The sequence below is a fragment of the Lithobates pipiens genome, unplaced genomic scaffold (assembly GCF_037356315.1).
Source record: "Lithobates pipiens isolate NorthernLeopardFrog02 unplaced genomic scaffold, aLitPip1_a1.2 Scaffold_47, whole genome shotgun sequence".
In the NCBI taxonomy this organism is placed as follows: Eukaryota; Metazoa; Chordata; class Amphibia; order Anura; family Ranidae; genus Lithobates; species Lithobates pipiens.
In genome coordinates, this window is record NW_027507871.1 from 3,249,495 (window position 1) to 3,274,488 (window position 24,994).

At 49.1% G+C, this 24,994-nt stretch overlaps 2 protein-coding genes across 4 annotated transcripts in view; one reads left to right on the top strand and one right to left on the bottom strand.

Annotated features, from left to right (window-relative positions):
- PIANP (PILR alpha associated neural protein) overlaps positions 1-1,474 on the top strand; it is a 114,621-nt gene extending 113,147 nt beyond the window's left edge. For all 3 annotated transcript variants that reach the window (XM_077467122.1, XM_077467121.1, XM_077467123.1), the window contains exon 6: positions 888-1,474. In XM_077467122.1, coding sequence (XP_077323248.1) covers positions 888-909 — 22 coding nt within the window. In that variant the 3' untranslated portion in view covers positions 910-1,474. The remainder of the gene's footprint in view (positions 1-887) is intronic.
- LOC143956943 (NACHT domain- and WD repeat-containing protein 1-like) overlaps positions 1,420-24,994 on the bottom strand; it is a gene marked incomplete in the record, with an annotated part of 331,576 nt that continues 308,001 nt past the window's right edge. The window contains 3 exon segments of the mRNA XM_077467116.1: positions 1,420-1,616; positions 15,680-15,753; positions 19,297-19,465. Coding sequence (XP_077323242.1) covers positions 1,528-1,616; positions 15,680-15,753; positions 19,297-19,465 — 332 coding nt within the window.

Sequence of the window (24,994 nt, forward strand, 5' to 3'; positions counted from 1 at the left end):
ACTCCTAAAGCGCCCCCTCCCATTGAAATCAATGGGAAACGCCTGAAAAGTGCTATTGGCAGCAGCGTTTTGTGGATGCTTTTAACCCTTTATTTGGCCACTAGCAGGGGTTAAAAGAGCCCCAATAATGCTCGAAAAACGCTGGTAAAGCGCCGCTAGTTTAAGTGGCGCTTTACGAACGTTTTTCGGGCGCTGACATTGTGAAAGGGCTCTTAAAGCACTCGGGGCTTTCACATTGGGACTGCAGATGAGGCTTTTTTCAAGTGCTTTACAGGCGCTTTTTTTTAACGCTAAAGCGCTTGAAAAACGCCCCAGTGTGAAAGGGGTCTCACACTGGGGCGTTTTTCAGGCGCTTTAGTGTTAAAAAAAAGTGCTTGTAAAGCGCTTGAAAGAAGCTGCAACTGCAATCCCAATGTAAAAGCCCGAGTGAGAGGGATTAGAACCCCTGTCAGGTTTTATTGCTGTCTTTGTCTCCATTAAAGAGTTCCCACTCCCCCCCCCACCTCTATTTCTCCCATTTCCCATTGAGGCACTGCGCTGGCAGGGGGCGTCAAAAAAAGTCCTGCAAGCAGCTTCTTTGCAGCGCTTTTGGAGCGGTGAATACAACGTTCCTAAAGCGCCCCTTCCCATTGAAATCAATGGGAAGTGCCTGAAAAGCGCCTGAAAAGTGCTATTGGCAGCTTCTTTCAAGCGCTTTACAGGCGCTTTTTTTTTTACCACTAAAGCGCCTGAAAAACGCCCCGGTGTGAACGGGGTCTTAGGGTTTGTTATTTAGCGCTGGTTGATTTTCATTTTTTTGCAGTGCCAATCTCATCTTCTCTTCAGAGGCCCGCTGCAGACCAACCGGTGCCCCTGACCTGACTCTTTCTTCTTTGTTTCTTCCTCAGGATTCCTGTGGTGACCATGTAACCGCACCGTAAATCTACCGGCGGACAGCTGTGTTGGACTCTGGGTGAAAACAAAAAAACAAAAAGCAACCTCGTGGAAGGTGTGGTGGTGGGGGGAGGGGTGGTGTCACCCGATTTCTCAAGCCTCCGCACCCCAAAAAAAATGACAGTTTTGAGAGGACCCAGCCATTCACGGACAACAGCCAAGTGAAGAAGACCTCAGAGAGACAGGAGTAGCCCCAACGCCTGGGGCTGTATGCGTGTGTACATATAACCTATTACATGTATGTATGCATGGTCACACATATCCACTATTACCGGGGCTGCCTGTGGAGGAGACTGTGAAGCCCCGAGGCCTTGTGATAGAATAATTATGTAATAATATTGTTCTCTATGACTGCATGTGTGACTGTTAACACGTGACCTAACCTCACTAAGGGCTTAACCCCCCCCCGACGTCCATGTTGTGACTGTCACTACCAACCAGAAATCTGCGTGTATATAGATATACATATATATACAGTATCTGCTCTTCTGAGTATTAACGGCAGTTTTATTTTTAATAAAATAATTTTAAGTGTAACAGATGAACGGAAAGGGAGACGTCAATGACTCGATGCCGCTGTGGAATTCTCAGCGTTTACATTAACAGACACCGCCGCCAGCTGCTCGCCGGGGATGGCGAATCGCTCGCTGGGTCCTCGTCATCCGACTCCCACAGATCTTCTCCTGGAATACAGAAAACAGTCAGCGATGATCACACATTGTAGGTCAGAGAAGAATAAAACACACAAGAAAAAAAAAAAGATATCATATGGCAACTGTTTGGGGAAGGTCCTTTTATTGTTCCAGCACAACTTCACCACACTTTGATTAACACAAGCTGGTTATCACATATATGAGGCACATGGAGAGGGCGAGAGAGACGATAAACGGCTCGTGTTAAAGGGACATGATTATACTATGAGTTCTGCCAACCAGTGCCCACCAGTGCTGCCAACTGTCTATGAGTTCTGCCAATCAGTGCCCACCAGTGCTGCCAACTGTCTATGAGTTCTGCCAACCAGTGCCCACCAGTGCTGCCAATCAGTGCTCTAGAAAAGCTGCCCATCAGTGCTGCCAATTAATGCCTATCAGTCCTGCCAACCAGTGCTGCCAACCAGTGCCTATCCGTGCTGCCAATTAATGGCTATCAGTCCTGCCAACCAGTGCCCACCAGTGCTGCCAATCAGTGCTGCCAATTAATGTCCATCAGTGCCCCCCCCAGTGTCACCTATCAGTGCTGCCAATCAGGTGACACTAATGAGGAGGCACTGATTGGCAGCACTGATAGGTGACACTGGGGGGCACTGATGGACATTAATTGGCAGCACTGGTGGGCACTGGTTGGCAGGACTGATAGCCATTAATTGGCAGCACTGATAGGCAGCACTGGTTGGCAGGACTGATGGGCATTGATAGGTGACACTAATGAGGAGGCACTATCAGTGCCCATCAGTGCTGCCAATCAGTGCCTCCCTCATCAGTGTCGCCTATCAGTGCCCACCAGTGCTGCCAATCAGTGCTCTAAAAAAGCTGTCAATTAGTGCCCATCAGTGCTGCCAATTAATGTCCATCGGTGCTGCAAATCAATGCTGCCAATTAATGTCCACTAGTGCTCACCAGTGTCACCTATCAGTGCCTCCTCATCAGTGTCACCTATCAGTGCCCATCAGTGCTGCCAATCAGTACTCTAAAAAAGCTGTCAATCAGTGCCCATCAGTGCTGCCAATTCATGTCCATTGGTGCTGCAAATCAGTGCTGCCAATTAATGTCCATCAGTGTCCCCCAGTGTCACCTATCAGTGCTGCCAATCAGTGCCTCCTCATCAGTGTCACCTATCAGTGCCCATCAGTGCTGCCAATCAGTGCCTCCTCATCAGTGTCACCTATCAGTGCCCATCAGTGCTGCCAATCAGTACTCTAAAAAAGCTGTCAATCAGTGCCCATCAGTGCTGCCAATTAATGCTGCCAATTAATGTCCATCAGTGCCCACCATTGCCTCCTCATCAGTGTCACCTATCAGTGCTGCCAATCAGTGCCCATCAGTACTGCCAATCAGTGCCCCCTTATCAGTGCCCACCAGTGCCGCCTATCAGTGCCCTTCATTACTGCCTCATTAGCGCACATCCGTGAAGGAGAAAAATTATCTGAAAAATCTTTTTTTTTTGTTTGTTTAGCAAAAAATAAAACCCCTCAGTGGTGATTAAATACCCCCAAAATAAAGCTCTATTTGGGTGAAAACAATGATAAAAACATCCTATGTGTACAGTGTTACATGGCCGCGCAATTGTCATTCAAAGTGTGACAGCGCTGAAAATTGTCCTGGGCAGGAAAGGGGTGAAAGTGTCCAGTAGGCAAGTGGTTAAAACGGACTCTCACCCCAAAAAAACAATGTGTGTGCACCGTCCTCTACTCTGCTTCCTCTCTCACAACTGGATATTTTTATTTATAGTATTAACTTTTATTCAGTACAAAATTTCAAGTGACGGAGCGTTTAGCACCGGTTTGGGTGCTTCCGCCAGTCTGGGACCAGGAATCGGGGATTATGGCTCCTCACCCAAGGACTAGACGGCACTAGCTTAGGTGCAAACTGGAACTGACTTTATTGTAAATTCACACAGAATATATACCACGCAGGATCGGTGATTGTCCTTGACAATCAGCACATCTAAGGAACAACCAACATACTCAATACCCTAATTAACAACAAGCCTTGATTAGTCAGGGGGATAATCCAGCAACAAGCCTACACATTATCATAAACATTAACACAAAACATCCCACAATGGCTCCATAACAAAGCAAAGTGGTCGCCATGTTAATCACATCCTCCGAGAGATGATCATCAGACAGATGGAAACAATAGGTGACTCAATTAAACAATGGGAGTTCACACATAGGAGGCACACAATGACACACATAACACCTTAAACGGATTCTACACGGAGTCCCCGGGATCAGGTTGGATTGAGCCGATTATATTAACATCTATTCTGAGTCTCACAGTCTAAAACAGTCGTTGCTAGTTCTGGCACAAAGGCCCCAAATCTGTGTCCCGGTCCTAGATTCCCAAAGTCTGTGTGTTTTGGGGAGACATGTACCCCAATCCTTAGCAAGACCACTTCCAGGGTCACACCTCCTAAGAATAGAGACTCCTCAAAAAGACAGGGCCCATAGTTAGTAGGCAAAAGGGTTACCGGTCCCCTCCAAAAGCCCCTATCCTGGTTGGGGTCTGTCACATACAGCATAGGAATAAAAACTAGCACAGTGGCTAAGTGCTTAGAACTTCCGCCTGGCAGCACTAGGGGTCGCCGGTTCAAATCCCAACCACGGCACTACCTGCCTGGAGTTTGCATGTTCTTCCTGCGCCTGCGTGGGTTTCCTCCGGGTACTTGCAATGATAATGGTAAACAGTGATAGGCGATTTTCTATAAAGGTGAACTTACACTGTAAAGTATAACTAAAGGCAAACATTTTTTTTTTGTGTTGTATGGAGTGGAGAGGGATTAGAACCCCTGTCAGTTTGTATTGCTGTCTGCGCCACCCATTAGGAAGATCCCCCCCTCTCTATTTCTCCTGTTTACCATTATCATTGCAAGTAAAAGAAAATCCCACATATTGGGGTGTCCCCAGAAAAGTAATAGAGGGGAAATCTTCCAACGGGGACACTAGCTTTGGTGACCTGGGGATTTTCTTTGAATTTGCAAGAGTTTCCTCTCACTTCCTGTTTGGCCATGGGACAGGAAGTGAAGGAAAATTTTGCCGAAATGGGACACAGATGGCAAAGAAAAAAAAAAAATCTGACAGGGGTTATAACCCACCCTTACTCCATCCAAAATGGAAAAAAGGTTCTACTTAAGGCCTGGGTCAAACCAATGCATTTTTTTGTGCGTTTTGAGTTTTGCAGAAACACCCTACAGTCCATGTTACGCCCTACAGTCCATGTTACGCCCTACAGTCCATGTTACGCCCTACAGTCCATGTAACGCCCTACAGTCCATGTAACGCCCTACAGTCCATGTAACGCCCTACAGTCCATGTTACGCCCTACAGTCCATGTTACGCCCTACAGTCCATGTAACGCCCTACAGTCCATGTTACGCGCTACAGTCCATGTTACGCGCTACAGTCCATGTTACGCGCTACCGTCCATGTTACGCCCTACAGTCCATGTAACGCCCTACAGTCCATGTTACGCGCTACAGTCCATGTTACGCGCTACAGTCCATGTTACGCCCTACAGTCCATGTTACGCCCTACAGTCCATGTTACGCCCTACAGTCCATGTAACGCCCTACAGTCCATGTAACGCCCTACAGTCAATGTAACGCCCTACAGTCAATGTAACGCCCTACAGTCAATGTAACGCCCTACAGTCCATGTTACGCGCTACAGTCCATGTAACGCCCTACAGTCAATGTAACGCCCTACAGTCAATGTAACGCCCTACAGTCCATGTTACGCGCTACAGTCGATGTTACGCGCTACAGTCCATGTTACGCGCTACAGACCATGTATCGCCCTACAGACCATGTATCGCCCTACAGTCCATGTTACGCCCTACAGTCCATGTTACGCCCTACAGTCCATGTTACGCCCTACAGTCCATGTTACGCGATACAGTCCATGTATCGCCCTACAGTCCATGTATCGCCCTACAGACCATGTATCGCCCTACAGTCCATTTTACGCGATACAGTCCATGTTACGCGATACAGTCCATGTTACGCACTACAGTCCATGTATCACCCTACAGTCCATGTAACACCCTACAGTCCATGTAACACCCTACAGTCCATGTAACACCCTACAGTCCAGGTATCACCCTACAGTCCATGTAACACCCTACAGTCCATGTAACACCCTACAGTCCATGTAACACCCTACAGTCCATGTAACGCGCTACAGTCCATGTAACACCCTACAGTCCATGTAACACCCTACAGTCCATGTAACACCCTACAGTCCATGTAACACCCTACAGTCCATGTATCGCCCTACAGTCCATGTATCGCCCCACAGTCCATGTATCGCCCCACAGTCCATGTATCGCCCCACAGTCCATGTATCGCCCCACAGTCCATGTAACACCCTACAGTCCATGTATCACCCTACAGTCCATGTAACATGGTTTTCTATGGATGTAGTTCACATCTGTGCATTTTTATGGAAAGGGGCGGGGATTTGTTTCTGGTTTTTGGTTCCATAGACTTTAATGGATCTAAAACGTGTACTGAAAAATGCAAAATGCACCCAGAATACGCAACCTGCATAGGTGTGAATGGAGCCTTAAGTGAAGCTTAAGCTGAGGTTAGAAGCTGATTGGCTCTCGTGTACAGCCGCACCAGATTCTGAGTTCTCCAGTTTTAATAAGTCTACCCCACCTAAGCTGGATACACACTATACAATTTCCTGTCGATTTTTTTCCTTCAGATTTACCAAAACCATATAATATGAGGTCATACATAAGAGTTTCAATCTGTATGCAATCAGGCCGGCCTTTGCACTACATGGTTTTGGTAAATCTGAAGGAAATAAGATGACAAAAGTTGTATAGTGTGTATGGGGGTCTTAGTCTGAATAGATAAATATAAGAGAATATGACTCAGTAACTGCACCTGTCACTTGCTGCAGCATTAGGGCCGGGTGGGTATGGCTGGGTCAGCCGGGTATGGCTCGGTGGGCCAGCTGGGTGGGTATAGTCGGGTGGGAAGACCGGGTGGATATGGCTGGGTTGGTCGGCAGGGTATGGCTGGGTGGGTTCGGCCAGGTGGGTATGGCTGGGTGGGTATGGCCAGAAGGGTCAGCCAGGCGGGTATGGCTGGGTAGGTTCAGCCGGGTGGGTATGGCCAGGTGGATATGGCTGGGTTGGTCGGCTGGGTGGGTCAGCCAAGTGGGTATGGCTGGGTGGGTCAGCCATGTGGGTATGGCTGGGTGGGTTCGGTCGGGTGGGTATGGCCGGGTGGGTATGAACGGGGGGATTTGGCTGGGTGGGTATGGTTGGGTGGCTGTGGCTGGGTGAGTTGGCCGGGTGGGTATGGCTGGGTAGGTATGGCTGAGTGGGTATGGCCGGGTGGATATGGCTGGGTGGATATGGCCATGTGGGTTGGTTGGGTGGGTATGGCTGTGTGGGTCGGCCAGGTGGGTGTGGCTGGGTGGGTTGGCCCAGGTGGTTGTGGCTGGGTGGGTGTTGCTGGGTGGGTGTGGCTGGGTGGGTGTGGCCGGGTGTGTATGGCCGGGTGGGTATGGCCAGGTGGATATGGCTGGGTTGGTTGGCCGGGTATGGCTGGGTGGGTCAGCCAGGTGGGTATGGCTGGGTGGATTTGGCCAGGTGGGTATGGCTGGGTGGGTATGGCTGGGTGGATTTGGCTGGGTGGGTATGGTCGGGTGGCTGTGGCTGGGTGGGTATGGACGGGTGGATATGGCTGGGTGGGTATGGCCGCGTGAGTCAGCCGGGTGGGTGTGGCTGTGTGGGTCGGTTGGGTGGGTATGGCTGTGTGGGTCGGCCGGGTGGGTATGGCTGGGTGGGTTCGGCCAGGTGGGTATGGCTGGGTGGGTTCGGCCAGGTGGGTATGGCTGGGTGGGTTCGGCTTGGTGGGTATGACCAGGTGGATTTGGCTGGGTGGGTATGGTCAGGTGGCTGTGGCTGGGTGGGTTGGCCGGGTGGGTTGGCCGGATGGGTATGGCTGGGTGGGTATGGCCGGGTGGGTTAACCGGGTGGGTATGGCTGTGTGTGTCGGTTGGGTGGGTATGGCTGGGTGGGTATGGCTGGGTGGGTGTGGCTGGGTGGGTGTGGCTGGGTGGGTATGGCTGGGTGGGTGTGGCTGGGTGGGTGTGGCTGGGTGGGTTCGGCCAGGTGGGTATGGCTGGGTGGGTATGGCTGGGTGGGTATGGTCGGGTGGCTGGGTGGGTTGGCCGGGTGGGTATGGCCGTGTGGGTCAGCCTGTGTGGGTCGGTTGGGTGGGTATGGCTGTGTGGGTCGGCCGGGTGGGTATGGCTGGGTGGGTTGGCTGAGTGGGTATGGCTGGGTGGGTATGGCCGAGTGGATATGGCTGGGTGGGTATGGTCGGGTGGCTGTGGCTGGGTGGGTATGGCCGGGTGGATATGGTTGGGTGGGTCGGTTGAGTGGGTATGGCTGGATGGGTCGGCCGGGTGGGTATGGCTGGGTGGGTGTGGCTGGGTGGGTGTGGCTGGGTGGGGGTGGCCGGGTGGGTGTGGCCAGGTGGATATGGCCGGATGGGTATGGCCGGGTGGGTGTGGCCAGGTGGATATGGCCGGGTGGGTTGGCCGGGTGGGTTGGACAGGTGTCCTCAGCACTGGATCCCTCTCCTCCCCACGTCTGGGAGTAGAGAAAAGGGGAACAAACTGACATTGTACTGGGTGAACTCATGATCTGGCACACAGGCCCACTACGTTCTGATCCCAATCCTCATGATCTGAGACGACTCTGGAGGAAAGAGAGAACGATTGATTGGAGGGTGTACCAGAACTCCCATATCAATAATGTGAAATGAGCTAGAGAAGGTTGGGCTCAGCCTCTCATCCAAGGACGGCTGCACACAAAATCCCTGGAATACCGAGATCCAAAATAATTGTGAAAAACAAATATTCCGCAGTGATACTCAATAATAATATGTCATTTATACATCAACACTCATAAATCAAGAAACACAAAGCAGTCAACTTTGCAAATCTATAAATCAGTGATAATGACACAGACAACACTAAACACTATAGTGAGCTAAGAACCAAATGTACTCAGAAGGAATAGTTCAGAAATGTGGGAACAAATTCAGCACTCAAAACAACAAAAGAAATGATGTAAAAAAAAAAACTGAATAACAAATCAAACTAAAGTAAAAGTGTTCACAAACGGGCGAGTCCAGGGAAGGTGCCCAACCACATCCGTGGGATTGCAGTATTTTCATAGAAAACAAATGCAAAGTGCCAGTGCTCCACCACCGTGTCCTAAGCAGAATAAATATCCGGCAGAGGCTCAGACCCACAAGGGATCCTATAGACATGTCTAGGAGGGATAGCGCTCCTTACTGACGTCTCATCGGCATTACAAGGGAAAGCCGGCGCTCAGATCGAAGAAGTTGGGAGTAAAAATCAGGAGAAAAACTCGAAGTGCATTATCCTTAAAAAAAAGGCAAACTATTTAATAAAGTATTACACTTACAAAGTATCAATGGATTCCAAGGAAAGAATGGTAGTATCAAGGCCTGCAGTCGGGCCCCATCAATGCCCCACCACTGGCTCCTGTGTAGTCTGAGGTAGAAGAACGATCCCATGCTGTACCTATGCTGGCCATGTGTTCAGGATGGAGACTGCGCCCGCTTTCACTCATAAAGTGAGTGTATATACCAAACATGTTATACTTACCTGCTCTGTGGAAGGGTTTTGCACAGAGCGGCCCCCATCCTCCCTTTCTGGGGTACCCCGTTGGCGCTCCTGGCTCTTCCTCCTCATCAGGTGCCCACGTGGGGACCCGCTTTCCATTGGGGGCTCACAAGTCCCGCTGCTGCGCCCATTGACACAGACAGCAGGACTCGGCTCCGCCCCCCGACTTCCGTGTCGCTGGATTTGATTGACAGCAGTGGAAGCCAATGGCTCCTGCTATTATCAATCTATCCAATGAGGACCCGAGACTGCGGCTGGAGCTGCTGGGCTTGTGCTCATCGCTGGAACAATCGAGTTCAGGTAAGAAAAAGGGGGCTCTGGGGGGGCAGCTGAAGCACAGAAGGTTTTTCACCTTCATGCATAGAATACTTTAAGGTGAAAAACTTTGAGACTTTACAACACTTTACTGTCAGAGAGACATCCGTAAAAGCTCTCTATTAAGCTTTCTATGGATCTCCCCATGGAGCTCTCTGTGGAGCCCTCTATGGATCGATCTATGGAGCTCTCTATGGATCTCTCTATGGATCTCTCTATGGATCGATCTATGGAGCTCTCTATGGATCTCTCTATGGATCGATCTATGGAGCTCTCTATGAAGTTCTCTATGGATCGATCTATGGAGCTCTCTATGGATCGATCTATGGAGCTCTCTATGAAGTTCTCTATGGATCGATCTATGGAGCTCTCTATGGATCTCTCTATGGATCGATCTATGGAGCTCTCTATGAAGTTCTCTATGGATCGATCTATGGAGCTCTCTATGGATCTCTCTATGGATCGATCTATGGAGCTCTCTATGAAGTTCTCTATGGATCGATCTATGAAGCTCTCTATGGATCTCTCTATGGAACTCTCTATGGAACTCTCTATGGATCTCTCTATGAAGCTCTCTATGGATCCTTCTATGGATCTCTCTATGGATCCCTCTATGGATCTCTCTATGGAGCTCTCTATGGATCGATCTATGGAGCTCTCTATGAAGCTCTCTATGGATCTCTCTATGGAGCTCTCTATGGATCTCTCTATGGATCGATCTATTGCGCTCTCTATGCATCTCTCTATGGATCTCTCTATGGAGTTCTCTATGAAGCTTTCTATGGATCGATCTATGGAGCTCTCTATGGATCTCTCTATGGATCTCTCTATGGAGCTCTGTATGAAGTTCTCTATGGATCGATCTATGGAGCTCTCTATGGATCTCTCTATGGAGCTCTCTATGGATCTCTCTATGGAGCTCTCTATGGAGCTCTATATGGATCGATCTATGGATCTCTATATGGAACTCTCTATAAAGCTCTATATGGATCGATCTATGGAGCTCTCTATGATGCTCTCCATGGAGCTCTCTATGGAGTTCTCTATGGAGTCATCTATGGAGCTCTCTATGAAGTTCTCTATGGATCGCTCTATGGATCTCTCTATGATGCTCTCCATGGAGCTCTCTATGGAGTCATCTATGGAGCTCTGTATGGAGTTATCTCTGTATGTAGCTCTCTATGGAGTTCTCTATGGAGCTCTCTATGGAATTCTCTATGGAGCTCTCTATGGAGTTATCTCTCTATGGAGTTCTCTATGGAGCCCTCTATGAGTTCTCTATGGAGTTTTCTATGGAGCCCTCTATGGAGCTCCCTATGGAGCTCTCTATGGAGCTCTCTATGGAGCCCTCTATGGAGCTTTCTATGGAGCCCTCTATGGAGCTCTCTATGGAGCCCTCTATGGAGTTCTCTATGGAGCTCTCTATGGAGCCCTCTATGGAGTTCTCTATGGAGCTCTCTATGGAGCCCTCTATGGAGTTCTCTATGGAGCCTTCTATGGAGCTCTCTATGGGGCTCTCTATGTAGTTCTCTATGGAGTTATCTCTGTATGGAGCTCTCTATGGAATTCTCTATGGAGCTCTCTATGGAATTCTCTATGGAGCTCTCTATGGAATTCTCTATGGAGCTCTCTATGGAATTCTCTATGGAGCTCTCTATGGAGCTCTCTATGGAGCTCTCTATGGAGCTCTCTATGGAGCCGGTTCACACATCTCCGCAGCAGCCTCAGGGCAAATTGCAAAGGAGCCCTGTGTGTCTTCTGGTCCATTTCAGGTCTAAATTCAGCCATAATTTGAGACTGAAAATGGACCTAAAATGGTGAACGCAGACACACCAAACCCCCTGCGGTGAGCCGCAGTGTGAACCCAGCCTTACTCACCCATTTATGAACACTTTTACTGTAACCGCTTGCCGACCAGCCGCCGTCATTATACTACAGCAGGTCGGGTCTCTTGATTATCCCCAAGACTTTTGGGCAAATATTCTGTGAACTGATGAGACAAAAGTTGGACTTTTTGGAAGGTGGGCGTCCCGTTACATCTGGAGTAAAACAGCATTTCATATAAAGAACTTCATCCCAACAGTCAGACATGGAGGTGGTAAGGGGGCGGTCTGGCGCTGAACGACTCGCCATCATTAATGGAATCATGAATTCTGAACTCTACCAGAAAATCCTAAAGGAGAATGTCCGACCATCAGTTCCTCAAACTCAAGCCCCCCTGGGTTATGCAGCAGGACAATAATCCGAAATGCAACCGAAAGTCCACCTCTGAATGGCTCAAAAAATACAAAATGAAAGTTTTGGAGTGGCCTACTCCAAGTCCGGACTTAAATCCCATTGAGATACTGTGGCATAACCTTAAGTAGGCCCTCCATGCTGGAAAACCCTCCAATGTGGCTGAATTAAAACAATTCTGCAAAGAAGAGTGCGCCAAAATTCCTCCACAGCGATGTGACAGAATCGTTGCCAGTTATCGCAAACACGCTTGAATCCAGTTGTTGCCGCCAAGGGTAGCCCAACCAATTATTAGGTTTAGGGGAGCAATTGCTTTTTCACATAAAGCCAGGCAGGTTTGGACAGCTTTTTTTTCCCTTAATAAATGAAATCACTTAAAAAAGGCATTTTTTATTTCCTCGGGTCTCCCCTCCGCTCCCCTTGATGGGATTTGATGATGTTTCCTCATTTATGTACAGACGATTACAAGAAAACCTCCGTAGTGTGTTTGTATTTTTTAATTAGAGGTTAAAAAGATATACAATTTCCAATCACAAGCAATCTGTCATTCAAAGCATGCAAAGGTTCGGAAGCGGAACGCGTTTCAAAGACCGGACGTGACGTCACCGGAATTCCCTGACACCGGGCGCGGCGCTGGTCCAGAACCGGCATTGTATGCTTTGAATCACAGATTGTATGTGAGTGGAAATTTTATATCTTTTTACCATGAATGAGGAAACATCATCAAATCCTTCCATTTCATGGAGCGGAGGGGATAGAGGAACAGCAGCACTGGATGAAAACTTCTCTATCAATAGGCGCAATTCTAATGCTGGTGAGTGGCGGGCACAGAGGAGGCAGGCACAGAGGAGGCCGAGCACAGAGGAGGCCGAGCATAGAGGAGGCTGGTACAGAGGAGGCCGAGCATAGAGGAGCTAGGCACAGAGGAGGCTGGTACAGAGGAGGCCGGCACAGAGGAGGCCGGCACAGAGGAGGCAGGGGAACAGAGGATGCCGAGCACGGAGGAGGCCGAGCATAGAGGAGGCTGGTACAGAGGAGGCCGAGCATAGAGGAGGCTGGTACAGAGGAGGCCGAGCATAGAGGAGGCTGGTACAGAGGAGGCCGAGCATAGAGGAGCTAGGCACAGAGGAGGCCGAGCATAGAGGAGCTAGGCACAGAGGAGGCTGGTACAGAGGAGGCCAGCACAGAAGAGGCAGGGGAACAGAGGAGGCGGGGGAACAGAGGAGGCGAGGGAACAGAGGAGGCGGGGGAACAGAGGAGGCGGGGGAACAGAGGAGGCGGGGGAAGAGGCGGGGGAACAGAGGAGGCGGGGGAACAGAGGAGGCGAGGGAACAGAGGAGGCGGGGGAACAGAGGAGGCGGGGGAACAGAGGAGGCAAGGGAACAGAGGAGGCGGGGGAACAGAGGAGGCAGGGGAACAGAGGAGGCGGGGGAAGAGGCGGGGGAACAGAGGAGGCGGGGGAACAGAGGAGGCGAGGGAACAGAGGAGGTGGGGGAACAGAGGAGGCGGGGGAACAGAGAAGGCGGGGGAACAGAGGAGGCCGAGCATAGAGGAGGCTGGTACAGAGGAGGCAGGGGAGCAGAGGAGCCGAGCACAGAGAAGGCCGAGCATAGAGGAGGCTGGTACAGAGGAGGCCGGCACAGAGGAGGCAGGCACAGAGGAGGCCGAGCATAGAGGAGGCTGGTACAGAGGAGGCCGAGCATAGAGGAGGTAGGCACAGAGGAGGCTGGTACAGAGGAGGCCGGCACAGAGGAGGCCGGCACAGAGGAGGTGGGGGAACAGAGGAGGCGGGGGAACAGAGGAGGCGGACACAGAGGATGCCGAGCACAGAGGAGGCAGGCACAGAGGAGGCCGAGCATAGAGGAGGCTGGTACAGAGGAGGCCGGCACAGAGGAAGCAGGGGAGCAGAGGAGCCGGGCACAGAGGAGGCAAGCACAGAGGAGGCCGGCACAGAGGAGGCAGGCACAGAGGATGCCGAGCATAGAGGAGGCTGGTACAGAGGAGGCAGGGGAACAGAGGAGCTGGGCACAGAGGAGGCAAGCACAGAGGAGGCGGGCACAGAGGAGGCTGAGCATAGAGGAGGCAAGCACAGAGGAGGAGGGCACAGAGGAGGCTGAGCATAGAGGAGGCAGGCACAGAGGAGGCTGAGCATAGAGGAGGCAAGCACAGAGGAGGCAGGCACAGAGGAGGCCGAGCATAGAGGAGGCTGGTACAGAGGAGGCCGGCACAGAGGAGGCAGGGGAACAGAGGAGCCAGGCACAGAGGAGACGGGCACAGAGGAGGCTGAGCACAGAGGAGACAAGCATAGAGGAGGCAAGCACAGAGGAGGTTGAGCATAGAGGAGGCAGGCACAGAGGACGTCGAGCACAGAGGACGTCGAGCACAGAGGAGGCGGGCACGGCACACAGTGAAGAATTGAAGCACTTATTGGCACATTGCATTTGCACTTTGTTTCAAGGTTCTTCACACTTGGAATGGACTTCATGAAATCACATTTGCATATATTTAGAAGTATTTATTATTTCAAAATGATTGTTTCTATATGAATTGCATGTCTTACATAAGGACAGCGCTGGGATTTATATATAGAAATGTTTACAGGGATACTCACATCTTTATTTCAGCAGCAGTCCCCATACTAGGCACTTCACTTCTATTCACTAAATAACATATCACATAGCGGGGGTACATATCCATTAAGTCAGAGGGGGAGGCAACCTGGGCCCCTCCAGCTGTTGTGGAACTACATTTCCCATGAGGCATTGCAAGGCTGGCAGTTAAAATTACTTACAAAGGCATGATGGGACTTGTAGTTCTGCAACAGCTGGAGAGCCCCAGGTTGCCTCCCCCTGGCCCCAACTCAATATTGAAGCCTACGGACTAAGACTGGGATGGCATTAAAGTTCATGTGTGTGTAAAGGCAGGCGTCCCAATACTTTTGGTAATGTAGTGTATGTGAAGACTTGACTTCCATAGTGTGGCCACTGAATCACTCTAAATCTAATAAATTCCCAAGAAACACTGAAACCTTGCTCAACAATGGAAACAAGTACATCCCCTATTTCTCCTACACCCCCCCTTTGGCCAGCAAATTACCGTAGTTAATTAAAATAGAGGTATGGACTTAAAAAAATATTATAATATTATATTATTATATAATATTATAATATATAAAATATTAAACATTTATACTCACCTAGGTGGATGAAGCATCTGTCCCCGCTGTCTCTACAGGGAGAACGGAGCAATCAAAGACCGCTGATCACTCAGTTCTCCCCCTCCGCTTTGAGCAGAGAAGATAGTAACTGACAGTCAGCAGCTCTCTGCTTTCCCCTCCAGCGCTCACTGGAGTGCTGGGCTTTAGAGAAAGGGGCTGGCTCAGGCTTCCAGTGGATCACTGAGAGGCTGAGACAGGTCAATGCAACTGGGGGGGGGGGATCCTGACTATATGATCGGGATCTTTCCCCAGCCTGGACCGACAGTGGTAGTAGGAATAGCCGTCAACACTGTAATCCTTGAAGTGTTGTTTATTGGTACATCAGAGTGACAATAAAACAATAAAGCTGACGCGTTTCGGCAATAGCCTTAGTCGTGGACTTTAGCCCGCTGTCGACTAAAAACAGGTCACGGGAGTGCAGAACGAATTGTGACCCGCAGGAGAAGTACAGCCAAACGAGCTTCTCTGTACTTCTCCTTTAAACCAAGATACAGCTAAATTGAGAGATATACGCATACAGATAAAGATCTGAACCTCGGAGGAGACATTTTTCTCCACCCAGAGGACTTCCTGTGGTTTACCTTCATCCTCTTCTGACTCGCTTTCTGAAGCAGGACGCAGGAAATCTGCACAAAACTGGAGATGAGCCGCAGACCTACATGGAGAAAAGGGGAGATCAAAAACAAAGGTGAGGTCAGGAACACAAAGCAATCCATGCAAGGTGGTTGTAGTTCTGTCAATCCAAAGCACAGTATATATATATATATATATATATATATATACACTCATACATACACACATATACCTGAGTAAAATATTACTTTGCCTTCAAATATAATCTTCACCTATTCAGATACACCTTCCATATAAGACTCATCACCTGCAAATGATGATGTGACTGAATCGGTCATTGATTGTAATAATCAGGCAATGTAGGGGTTAACATGTGCGCAATAATGAGTCCCCCCCCTACGGACCGCCATGACAGGCGGAGAGCTCGCCATTTTTATCAAGCAACACGTGGCACTGGCCTGTGAGTTTTATACAGTACTGTGCAAAAGTTTTAGGCAGGTGTTGGGAAATGCTGTAAATGAAGAATGCTTTCAGAAATCAAAGTGTTAATAGTTTATTTCTTATCAATTACCAAAATTTAAAGTAAATGAAGAGAAATCCAAATCAATATTTGGGGTGCCGCCTCCCCTCCCCCCGCCTTCAGCCTTCCTCTAGGTAGACTTGCACACAGTTGGTGAAGGAACTTGGCAGGTAGGTAGTGCTATGAAATGGTAGGTTAATCTAGGTATATCTTGGAGAACTAAGCACAGATCTTCTGTGGATGTCGGCTCCAATCGTTCGGTCTCTTCATGTCATACCAGACAAATCGCATGATGGTGAGATTAGGGCTCTGTGGGGGTAGTTATGCTGTATTAGCAAGGTGTCTCCCAAGCAAAGATTTCAAAGCACGCTGGGGGCTCAAGATGTGTTGTTCAAGCTCGTTCGAAGAAGCACAGAGAAATTAGCAACATTGAGGAGAGTAGACGCAGTGGTCAGCCGAGGAAACCTGATGCAGAAGATGAAAGAGACATCATGCTTATTTCCCTTCCACATTGGAAGATGCCCACCAGTGCCGTCACTACAGAATGGGAAGAAACAGTAGGACCCAGGTACCCCATCTACTGTCCGGAGAAGTCTGGTGGAAACCAGTGGGACCCAGGTACACCCATCTACTGTCTGGAGAAGTCTGGTGGTGGGACCCAGGTACACCCATCTACTGTCCGGAGAAGTCTGGTGGAAACCAGTGGGACCCAGGTACACCCATCTACTGTCCGGAGAAGTCTGGTGGAAACCAGTGGGACCCAGGTACACCCATCTACTGTCCGGAGAAGTCTGGTGGAAACCAGTGGGACCCAGGTACACCCATCTACTGTCCAGAGAAGTCTGGTGGAAACCAGTGGGACCCAGGTACACCCATCTACTGTCTGGAGAAGTCTGGTGGAAACCAGTGGGACCCAGGTACATCCATCTACTCTGTGGAGAAGTCTGGTGGTGGGACCCAGGTACACCTATCTACTGTCTGGAGAAGACTGGTGGAAACCAGTGGGACCCAGGTACACCCATCTACTGTCTGGAGAAGTCTGGTGGAAACCAGTAGGAATCAGGTACCCCCATCTACTGTCTGGAGAAGTCTTGAGGAAACAAGTGGGACCCAGGTACCCCATCTACTGTCTGGAGAAGACTGGTGGTAACCAGTGGGACCCAGGTACATCCATCTACTGTCCGGAGAAGTCTGGTGGAAACCAGTGGGACCCAGGTACACCCATCTACTGTCCGGAGAAGACTGGTGGAAACCAGTGGGACCCAGGTACCCCATCTACTGTCCGGAGAAGTCTGGTGGAAACCAGTGGGACCCAGGTACACCCATCTACTGTCCGGAGAAGTCTGGTGGAAACCAGTGGGACCCAGGTACACCCATCTACTGTCCGGAGAAGTCTGGTGGAAACCAGTGGGACCCAGGTACACCCATCTACTGTCTGGAGAAGTCTGGTGGAAACCAGTGGGACCCAGGTACATCCATCTACTCTGTGGAGAAGTCTGGTGGTGGGACCCAGGTACACCCATCTACTGTCTGGAGAAGTCTGGTGGAAACCAGTAGGAATCAGGTACCCCCATCTACTGTCTGGAGAAGTCTTGAGGAAACAAGTGGGACCCAGGTACCCCATCTACTGTCTGGAGAAGACTGGTGGAAACCAGTGGGACCCAGGTACACCCCTCTACTGTCTGGAGAAGTCTTGAGGAAACAAGTGGGACCCAGGTACCCCATCTACTGTCTGGAGAAGTCTGGTGGAAACCAGTAGGACCCAGGTACACCCATCTACTGTCTGGAGAAGTCTGGTGGAAACCAGTAGGACCCAGGTACCCCATCTACTGTCTGGAGAAGACTGGTGGAAACAAGTGGGACCCAGGTACCCCATCTACTGTCTGGAGAAGTCTGGTGGAAACCAGTGGGACCCAGGTACACCCATCTACTGTCCGGAGAAGTTTGGTGGAAACCAGTGGGACCCAGGTACACCCATCTACTGTCCCGAGAAGTCTGGCCAGAAATGGTCTTCATGGAAGAATTGCAGCCAAAAAGCCTCTGACATGGAAACAAGGCTAAGCGACTCAACTATACAGAAAAACATAGGAACCGGGTGCAGGAAAATGGCAGCAGGTGCTCTGGACTGATGAGTAACAATGTGAAATATTTGGAAGTTTTTTCTGATAAAAAAAATAAATAAATATTTGGGGAAAGGTTGGAGAGCTTTACAATAATGAGTGTCTGCAGCCAACTGTGAAGCACGGTGGAGATTCCTTGCAAATTGGGGGCAGCATTTCTGCAAAAGGAGATGGACATTTGGTCAGGATCAATGGTGTCCTCAATGCTGAGAAATCCAAGCAGATACTTCTCCATCATGCCATCCTATATCAGAGAGGCGTGTGATCGGTCCCAAATGTATTTTGCAGCAGGACAACCACCCCCAACATACAGCCAATGTAATTAAGATCTATCTTCAGTGTAAAGAAGAACAAGGAGTCCTGGAAGTGATGGTTTGGCCCCTGCAGAGCCCTGATCTCACCATCATGGAGTCTGTTCTGCAATGAAGGATTGGAGGCAGCCAATATCTACAGAAGATCTGTGCTTAGTTCTCCGAGATGTACATAGAATAACCTACCTGCCATAGGACAACCTACCTGCAGAGTTCCTTCACCAACTGTGTGCAAGTCTATGTAAAAGAATTGATGCTGGGTTGAAGGCGGGGGGGGGGGGGGGTCACAAGTAATGATTTGATTTGATTGGATTGGATTTCTCTTCTGCTCATTTACTTTCCATTTTTAATTGATAAAAAAATAACTATTAACACTTCGATTTCTGAAAGCATTCTTCATTTACAGCAGGATTTTCACACCTGCCTAAAACTTTTGCACAGCACTGTATATTATCCTATAGAGAAACCACAGAATATAGTATTTTGTTCTGCACTTATTAAGGATTTACTAAAAAGGTGCTGAGAGCTCTGCCTGGTGCCAAGTATTTACCTATTTCTTGTGGAAGAAACCATTTTATTTTGCTGGGCCTGTCAATGCTCGATCCGCTCTCCCTATTAAAACCATCGGCCACCATATTTGAAAGACATGAAGAAGCCTGGAAAGGAAGACTTACACTTCTACTGCGGCTCCTTTTGGCAGCTCTTCCCATATCAGCAATTCTCTGCCCCCCGTCACCCAGCGGCAGAGCCCATCAGGAGCGCGGGAGACGGCGAGACACAGGAGGCGGGCGACGTCCGGGTGGGACAGGGTGCTCAGGTACTGGCCCGTTTTTACATCTCGCACTAAAAAAAAAAAAAAAAAAAAAGAAGCGATCAAATTTAATTGGGTCACTACAAACGAATCACAAATCAGAAACAAGGTCATCATATAAAAGTATTATTTATGTGTCAGTAAAGAGCTAGTAAGAGCTATTATACAGTTATCTGTTTTCTGCTGTCAGTTTGGAAATGCTTTATGTATATCTTATGGGAACCTTTGCAAAGGAAAATATGGAGGCTGCCATCGGGGACTGACAGTAGACACAAGACAAGCCACAAACAAATGGCCAATGCCCCCCCCCCCCCCCCCCCCCCACCTATAACTGGCCTTTGCAGCAAGGACCACATGGAGGGGCAACTCATGCAAAACAAAGCTAGAAAAATTCCCAGCTCAACTTACCGACCAGCCTGCAAGCAACCGAATTATCCTAACAGTGTGCGTCAAGAACGGGGGTTGCGTTTGCACATTTACAAATACAGTTCCTTGCAAAAGTATATACACCCCCCCCTTTGGCTTTTGGCCAATGCCCCCCCCCCCCCACACCTATAACTGGCCTTTGCAGCAAGGACCACATGGAGGGGCAACTCATGCAAAACAAAGCTAGAAAAATTCCCAGCTCAACTTACTGACCAGCCTGCAAGCAACCGAATTATCCTAACAGTGTGCGTCAAAAACGGGGGTTTCGTTTGCACATTTGCAAATACAGTTCCTTGCAAAAGTATTCACCCCCCCCTTTGGCTTTTGGCCAATGCCCCCCCCCCCCCCACACCTATAACTGGCCTTTGCAGCAAGGACCACATGGAGGGGCAACTTATGCAAAACAAAACTAGAAAAATTCCCAGCTCAACTTACCAACCAGCCTGCAAGCAACCGAATTATCCTAACAGTGTGCGTCAAAAACGGAGGTTTCGTTTGCACATTTGCAAATACAGTTCCTTGCAAAACTATTCAACCCCCCCCCCCCACCTCCCCTTTGGCTTTTTACCAATTTTGTTACATTACAGCCTTTAGTTCAATGTTTCTTTTAATCTGAATTACCATATTTATCAGCATATAACACGCACTTTTTTCCCCTTAAAATCGTGAAAAAAATCGTGGGTGTGTGTTACACGCCGATCCCCACTGTCTGTGAGCCGAAAAACAGTGAGTGGCGCCAAAAAGACCAAGCGCCACCGAAAAAAAGACAAAGCGGCGCCGAAAAAGACCGAGCCGAGTCTACTGTGTACTTGGCTCGGCTCGCAGTCCTGCCCAGACTAAGCGGGACTGCGAGACGAGTACAGACGAGTACACAGGCTCTGTCTATCTCGGCAGCGGGAAATTTAAACGTGCCGCAAATGACACCGGGCAAGGCTGCAAATAACACTGGGCAAGGCTGCAAACACGCATCCCATGTTAAGGAGGGAAGTTTAAGGAAATAAACTTACATTTAAATGCCCATCAATGCAGCCTTATCAGTGTCCATTTGGAACCGGACAGGGCTGACACTGATAAGGCTGCATTGATGGGCATTTAAATGTAAGTTTATTTCCTTAAACTTCCCTCCTAAACATGGGGTGCGTGTTATACGTCGGCGCGTGTTATACACTGATAAATACGGTATATGTGATGGATCAGAACACAATAGTCTAAGTTGGTGAAGTAAAATTAGATAAATTTATACATAAAACTATTTTTCAGAAATAAAAAAAAACTGATAATTGCCATGTGCGTATGTATTCACCCCCCTTTGTTATGAAGCCCATAAAAAGCTCTGGTGCCACCAATTACCTTCAGAAGTCACATGATTAGTGAAATGATGTCACCTGTGTGCAATCTAAGTGTCACATGACCTGTCATTACATAGACACACCTTTGTGAAAGGCCCCAGAGGCAGCAACACCTAACCAAGAGGCACCACTAACCAAACACCGCCATGAAGACCAAGGAACTCTCCAAACAAGTAAGGGACAATGTTGTTGAGAAGTACAAGTCAGGGTTGGGTTATAAAAAAAAAATCTCCAAATCTTTGATGATCCCCTAGGAGCCCCATCACATCTATCATAACCAAAGGGAAAGAACATGGCACAACCGCAAACCTGCCAAGAGACGGGCGCACACCAAAACCCACGGAGCGGGCAAGGAGGGCATTAATCGAAGAGGAGCACAGAGACCTAAGGTAACCCTGGAGGAGCTGCAGAGTTCCACAGCAGAGACTGGAGGATCTGTACATAGGAGGGCAATAAGCCGTACACTCCATAGAGTTGGGCTTTATGGCAGAGTGGCCAGAGAACATTACTTTCACCAAAATACAAAATGTCACGTTTTGAGTTTGGGAAAAGGCATGTGGGAGACTCCCAAAATGTATGGAGGAAGGTGATCTGCTCTGATGTATGGAGGAAGGTGATCTGCTCTGATGTATGGAGGAAGGTGATCTGCTCTGATGTATGGAGGAAGGTGATCTGCTCTGATGTATGGAGGAAGGTGATCTGCTCTGATGTATGGAGGAAGGTGATCTGCTCTGATGTATGGAGGAAGGTGATCTGCTCTGATGTATGGAGGAAGGTGATCTGGTCTGATGTATGGAGGAAGGTGATCTGGTCTGATGTATGGAGGAAGGTGATCTGCTCTGATGTATGGAGGAAGGTGCTCTGGTCTGATGTATGGAGGAAGGTGATCTGGTCTGATGTATGGAGGAAGGTGATCTGATCTGATGTATGGAGGAAGGTGATCTGCTCTGATATATGGAGGAAGGTGCTCTGGTCTGATGTATGAAGGAAGGTGATCTGCTCTGATGTATGGAGGAAGGTGATCTGCTCTGATGTATGGAGGAAGGTGATCTGCTCTGATGTATGGAGGAAGGTGATCTGCTCTGATGTATGGAGGAAGGTGATCTGCTCTGATGTATGGAGGAAGGTGATCTGCTCTGATGTATGGAGGAAGGTGATCTGCTCTGATGTATGGAGGAAGGTGATCTGCTCTGATGTATGGAGGAAGGTGATCTGCTCTGATGTATGGAGGAAGGTGATCTGCTCTGATGTATGGAGGAAGGTGATCTGCTCTGATGTATGGAGGAAGGTGCTCTGGTCTGATGTATGGAGGAAGGTGATCTGCTCTGATGTATGGAGGAAGGTGATCTGCTCTGATGTATGGAGGAAGGTGATCTGGTCTGATGTATGGAGGAAGGTGATCTGGTCTGATGTATGGAGGAAGGTGATCTGGTCTGATGTATGGAGGAAGGTGATCTGCTCTGATATATGGAGGAAGGTGGTCTGGTCTGATGTACGGAGGAAGGTGATCTGCTCTGATGTACGGAGGAAGGTGATCTGCTCTGATGTACGGAGGAAGGTGATCTGCTCTGATGTATGGAGGAAGGTGATCTGCTCTGATGTACGGAGGAAGGTGATCTGCTCTGATATATGGAGGAAGGTGGTCTGGTCTGATGTACGGAGGAAGGTGATCTGCTCTGATGTACGGAGGAAGGTGATCTGGTCTGATGTACGGAGGAAGGTGATCTGCTCTGATGTACGGAGGAAGGTGATCTGCTCTGATGTATGGAGGAAGGTGATCTGGTCTGATGTATGGAGGAAGGTGATCTGATCTGATGTATGGAGGAAGGTGCTCTGGTCTGATGTATGGAGGAAGGTGATCTGGTCTGATGTATGGAGGAAGGTGATCTGGTCTGATGTATGGAGGAAGGTGATCTGCTCTGATGTATGGAGGAAGGTGCTCTGGTCTGATGTATGGAGGAAGGTGATCTGGTCTGATGTATGGAGGAAGGTGATCTGCTCTGATGTATGGAGGAAGGTGCTCTGGTCTGATGTATGGAGGAAGGTGATCTGCTCTGATGTATGGAGGAAGGTGATCTGATCTGATGTATGGAGGAAGGTGATCTGCTCTGATGTATGGAGGAAGGTGCTCTGGTCTGATGTATGAAGGAAGGTGATCTGCTCTGATGTATGGAGGAAGGTGATCTGCTCTGATGTATGGAGGAAGGTGATCTGCTCTGATGTATGGAGGAAGGTGATCTGCTCTGATGTATGGAGGAAGGTGATCTGCTCTGATGTATGGAGGAAGGTGATCTGCTCTGATGTATGGAGGAAGGTGATCTGCTCTGATGTATGGAGGAAGGTGATCTGCTCTGATGTATGGAGGAAGGTGATCTGCTCTGATGTATGGAGGAAGGTGATCTGCTCTGATGTATGGAGGAAGGTGATCTGCTCTGATGTATGGAGGAAGGTGATCTGCTCTGATGTATGGAGGAAGGTGATCTGCTCTGATGTATGGAGGAAGGTGATCTGGTCTGATGTATGGAGGAAGGTGATCTGCTCTGATGTATGGAGGAAGGTGATCTGCTCTGATGTATGGAGGAAGGTGCTCTGGTCTGATGTATGGAGGAAGGTGATCTGGTCTGATGTATGGAGGAAGGTGATCTGATCTGATGTATGGAGGAAGGTGATCTGCTCTGATATATGGAGGAAGGTGCTCTGGTCTGATGTATGAAGGAAGGTGATCTGCTCTGATGTATGGAGGAAGGTGATCTGCTCTGATGTATGGAGGAAGGTGATCTGCTCTGATGTATGGAGGAAGGTGATCTGCTCTGATGTATGGAGGAAGGTGCTCTGGTCTGATGTATGGAGGAAGGTGATCTGGTCTGATGTATGGAGGAAGGTGATCTGGTCTGATGTATGGAGGAAGGTGATCTGATCTGATGTATGGAGGAAGGTGATCTGCTCTGATATATGGAGGAAGGTGCTCTGGTCTGATGTATGAAGGAAGGTGATCTGCTCTGATGTATGGAGGAAGGTGATCTGCTCTGATGTATGGAGGAAGGTGATCTGCTCTGATGTATGGAGGAAGGTGATCTGCTCTGATGTATGGAGGAAGGTGATCTGCTCTGATGTATGGAGGAAGGTGATCTGCTCTGATGTATGGAGGAAGGTGATCTGCTCTGATGTATGGAGGAAGGTGATCTGCTCTGATGTATGGAGGAAGGTGATCTGCTCTGATGTATGGAGGAAGGTGATCTGCTCTGATGTATGGAGGAAGGTGCTCTGGTCTGATGTATGGAGGAAGGTGATCTGCTCTGATGTATGGAGGAAGGTGATCTGCTCTGATGTATGGAGGAAGGTGATCTGGTCTGATGTATGGAGGAAGGTGATCTGGTCTGATGTATGGAGGAAGGTGATCTGGTCTGATGTATGGAGGAAGGTGATCTGCTCTGATATATGGAGGAAGGTGGTCTGGTCTGATGTACGGAGGAAGGTGATCTGCTCTGATGTACGGAGGAAGGTGATCTGCTCTGATGTACGGAGGAAGGTGATCTGCTCTGATGTATGGAGGAAGGTGATCTGCTCTGATATATGGAGGAAGGTGGTCTGGTCTGATGTACGGAGGAAGGTGATCTGCTCTGATGTACGGAGGAAGGTGATCTGCTCTGATGTACGGAGGAAGGTGATCTGCTCTGATGTATGGAGGAAGGTGATCTGCTCTGATATATGGAGGAAGGTGGTCTGGTCTGATGTATGGAGGAAGGTGATCTGCTCTGATATATGGAGGAAGGTGGTCTGGTCTGA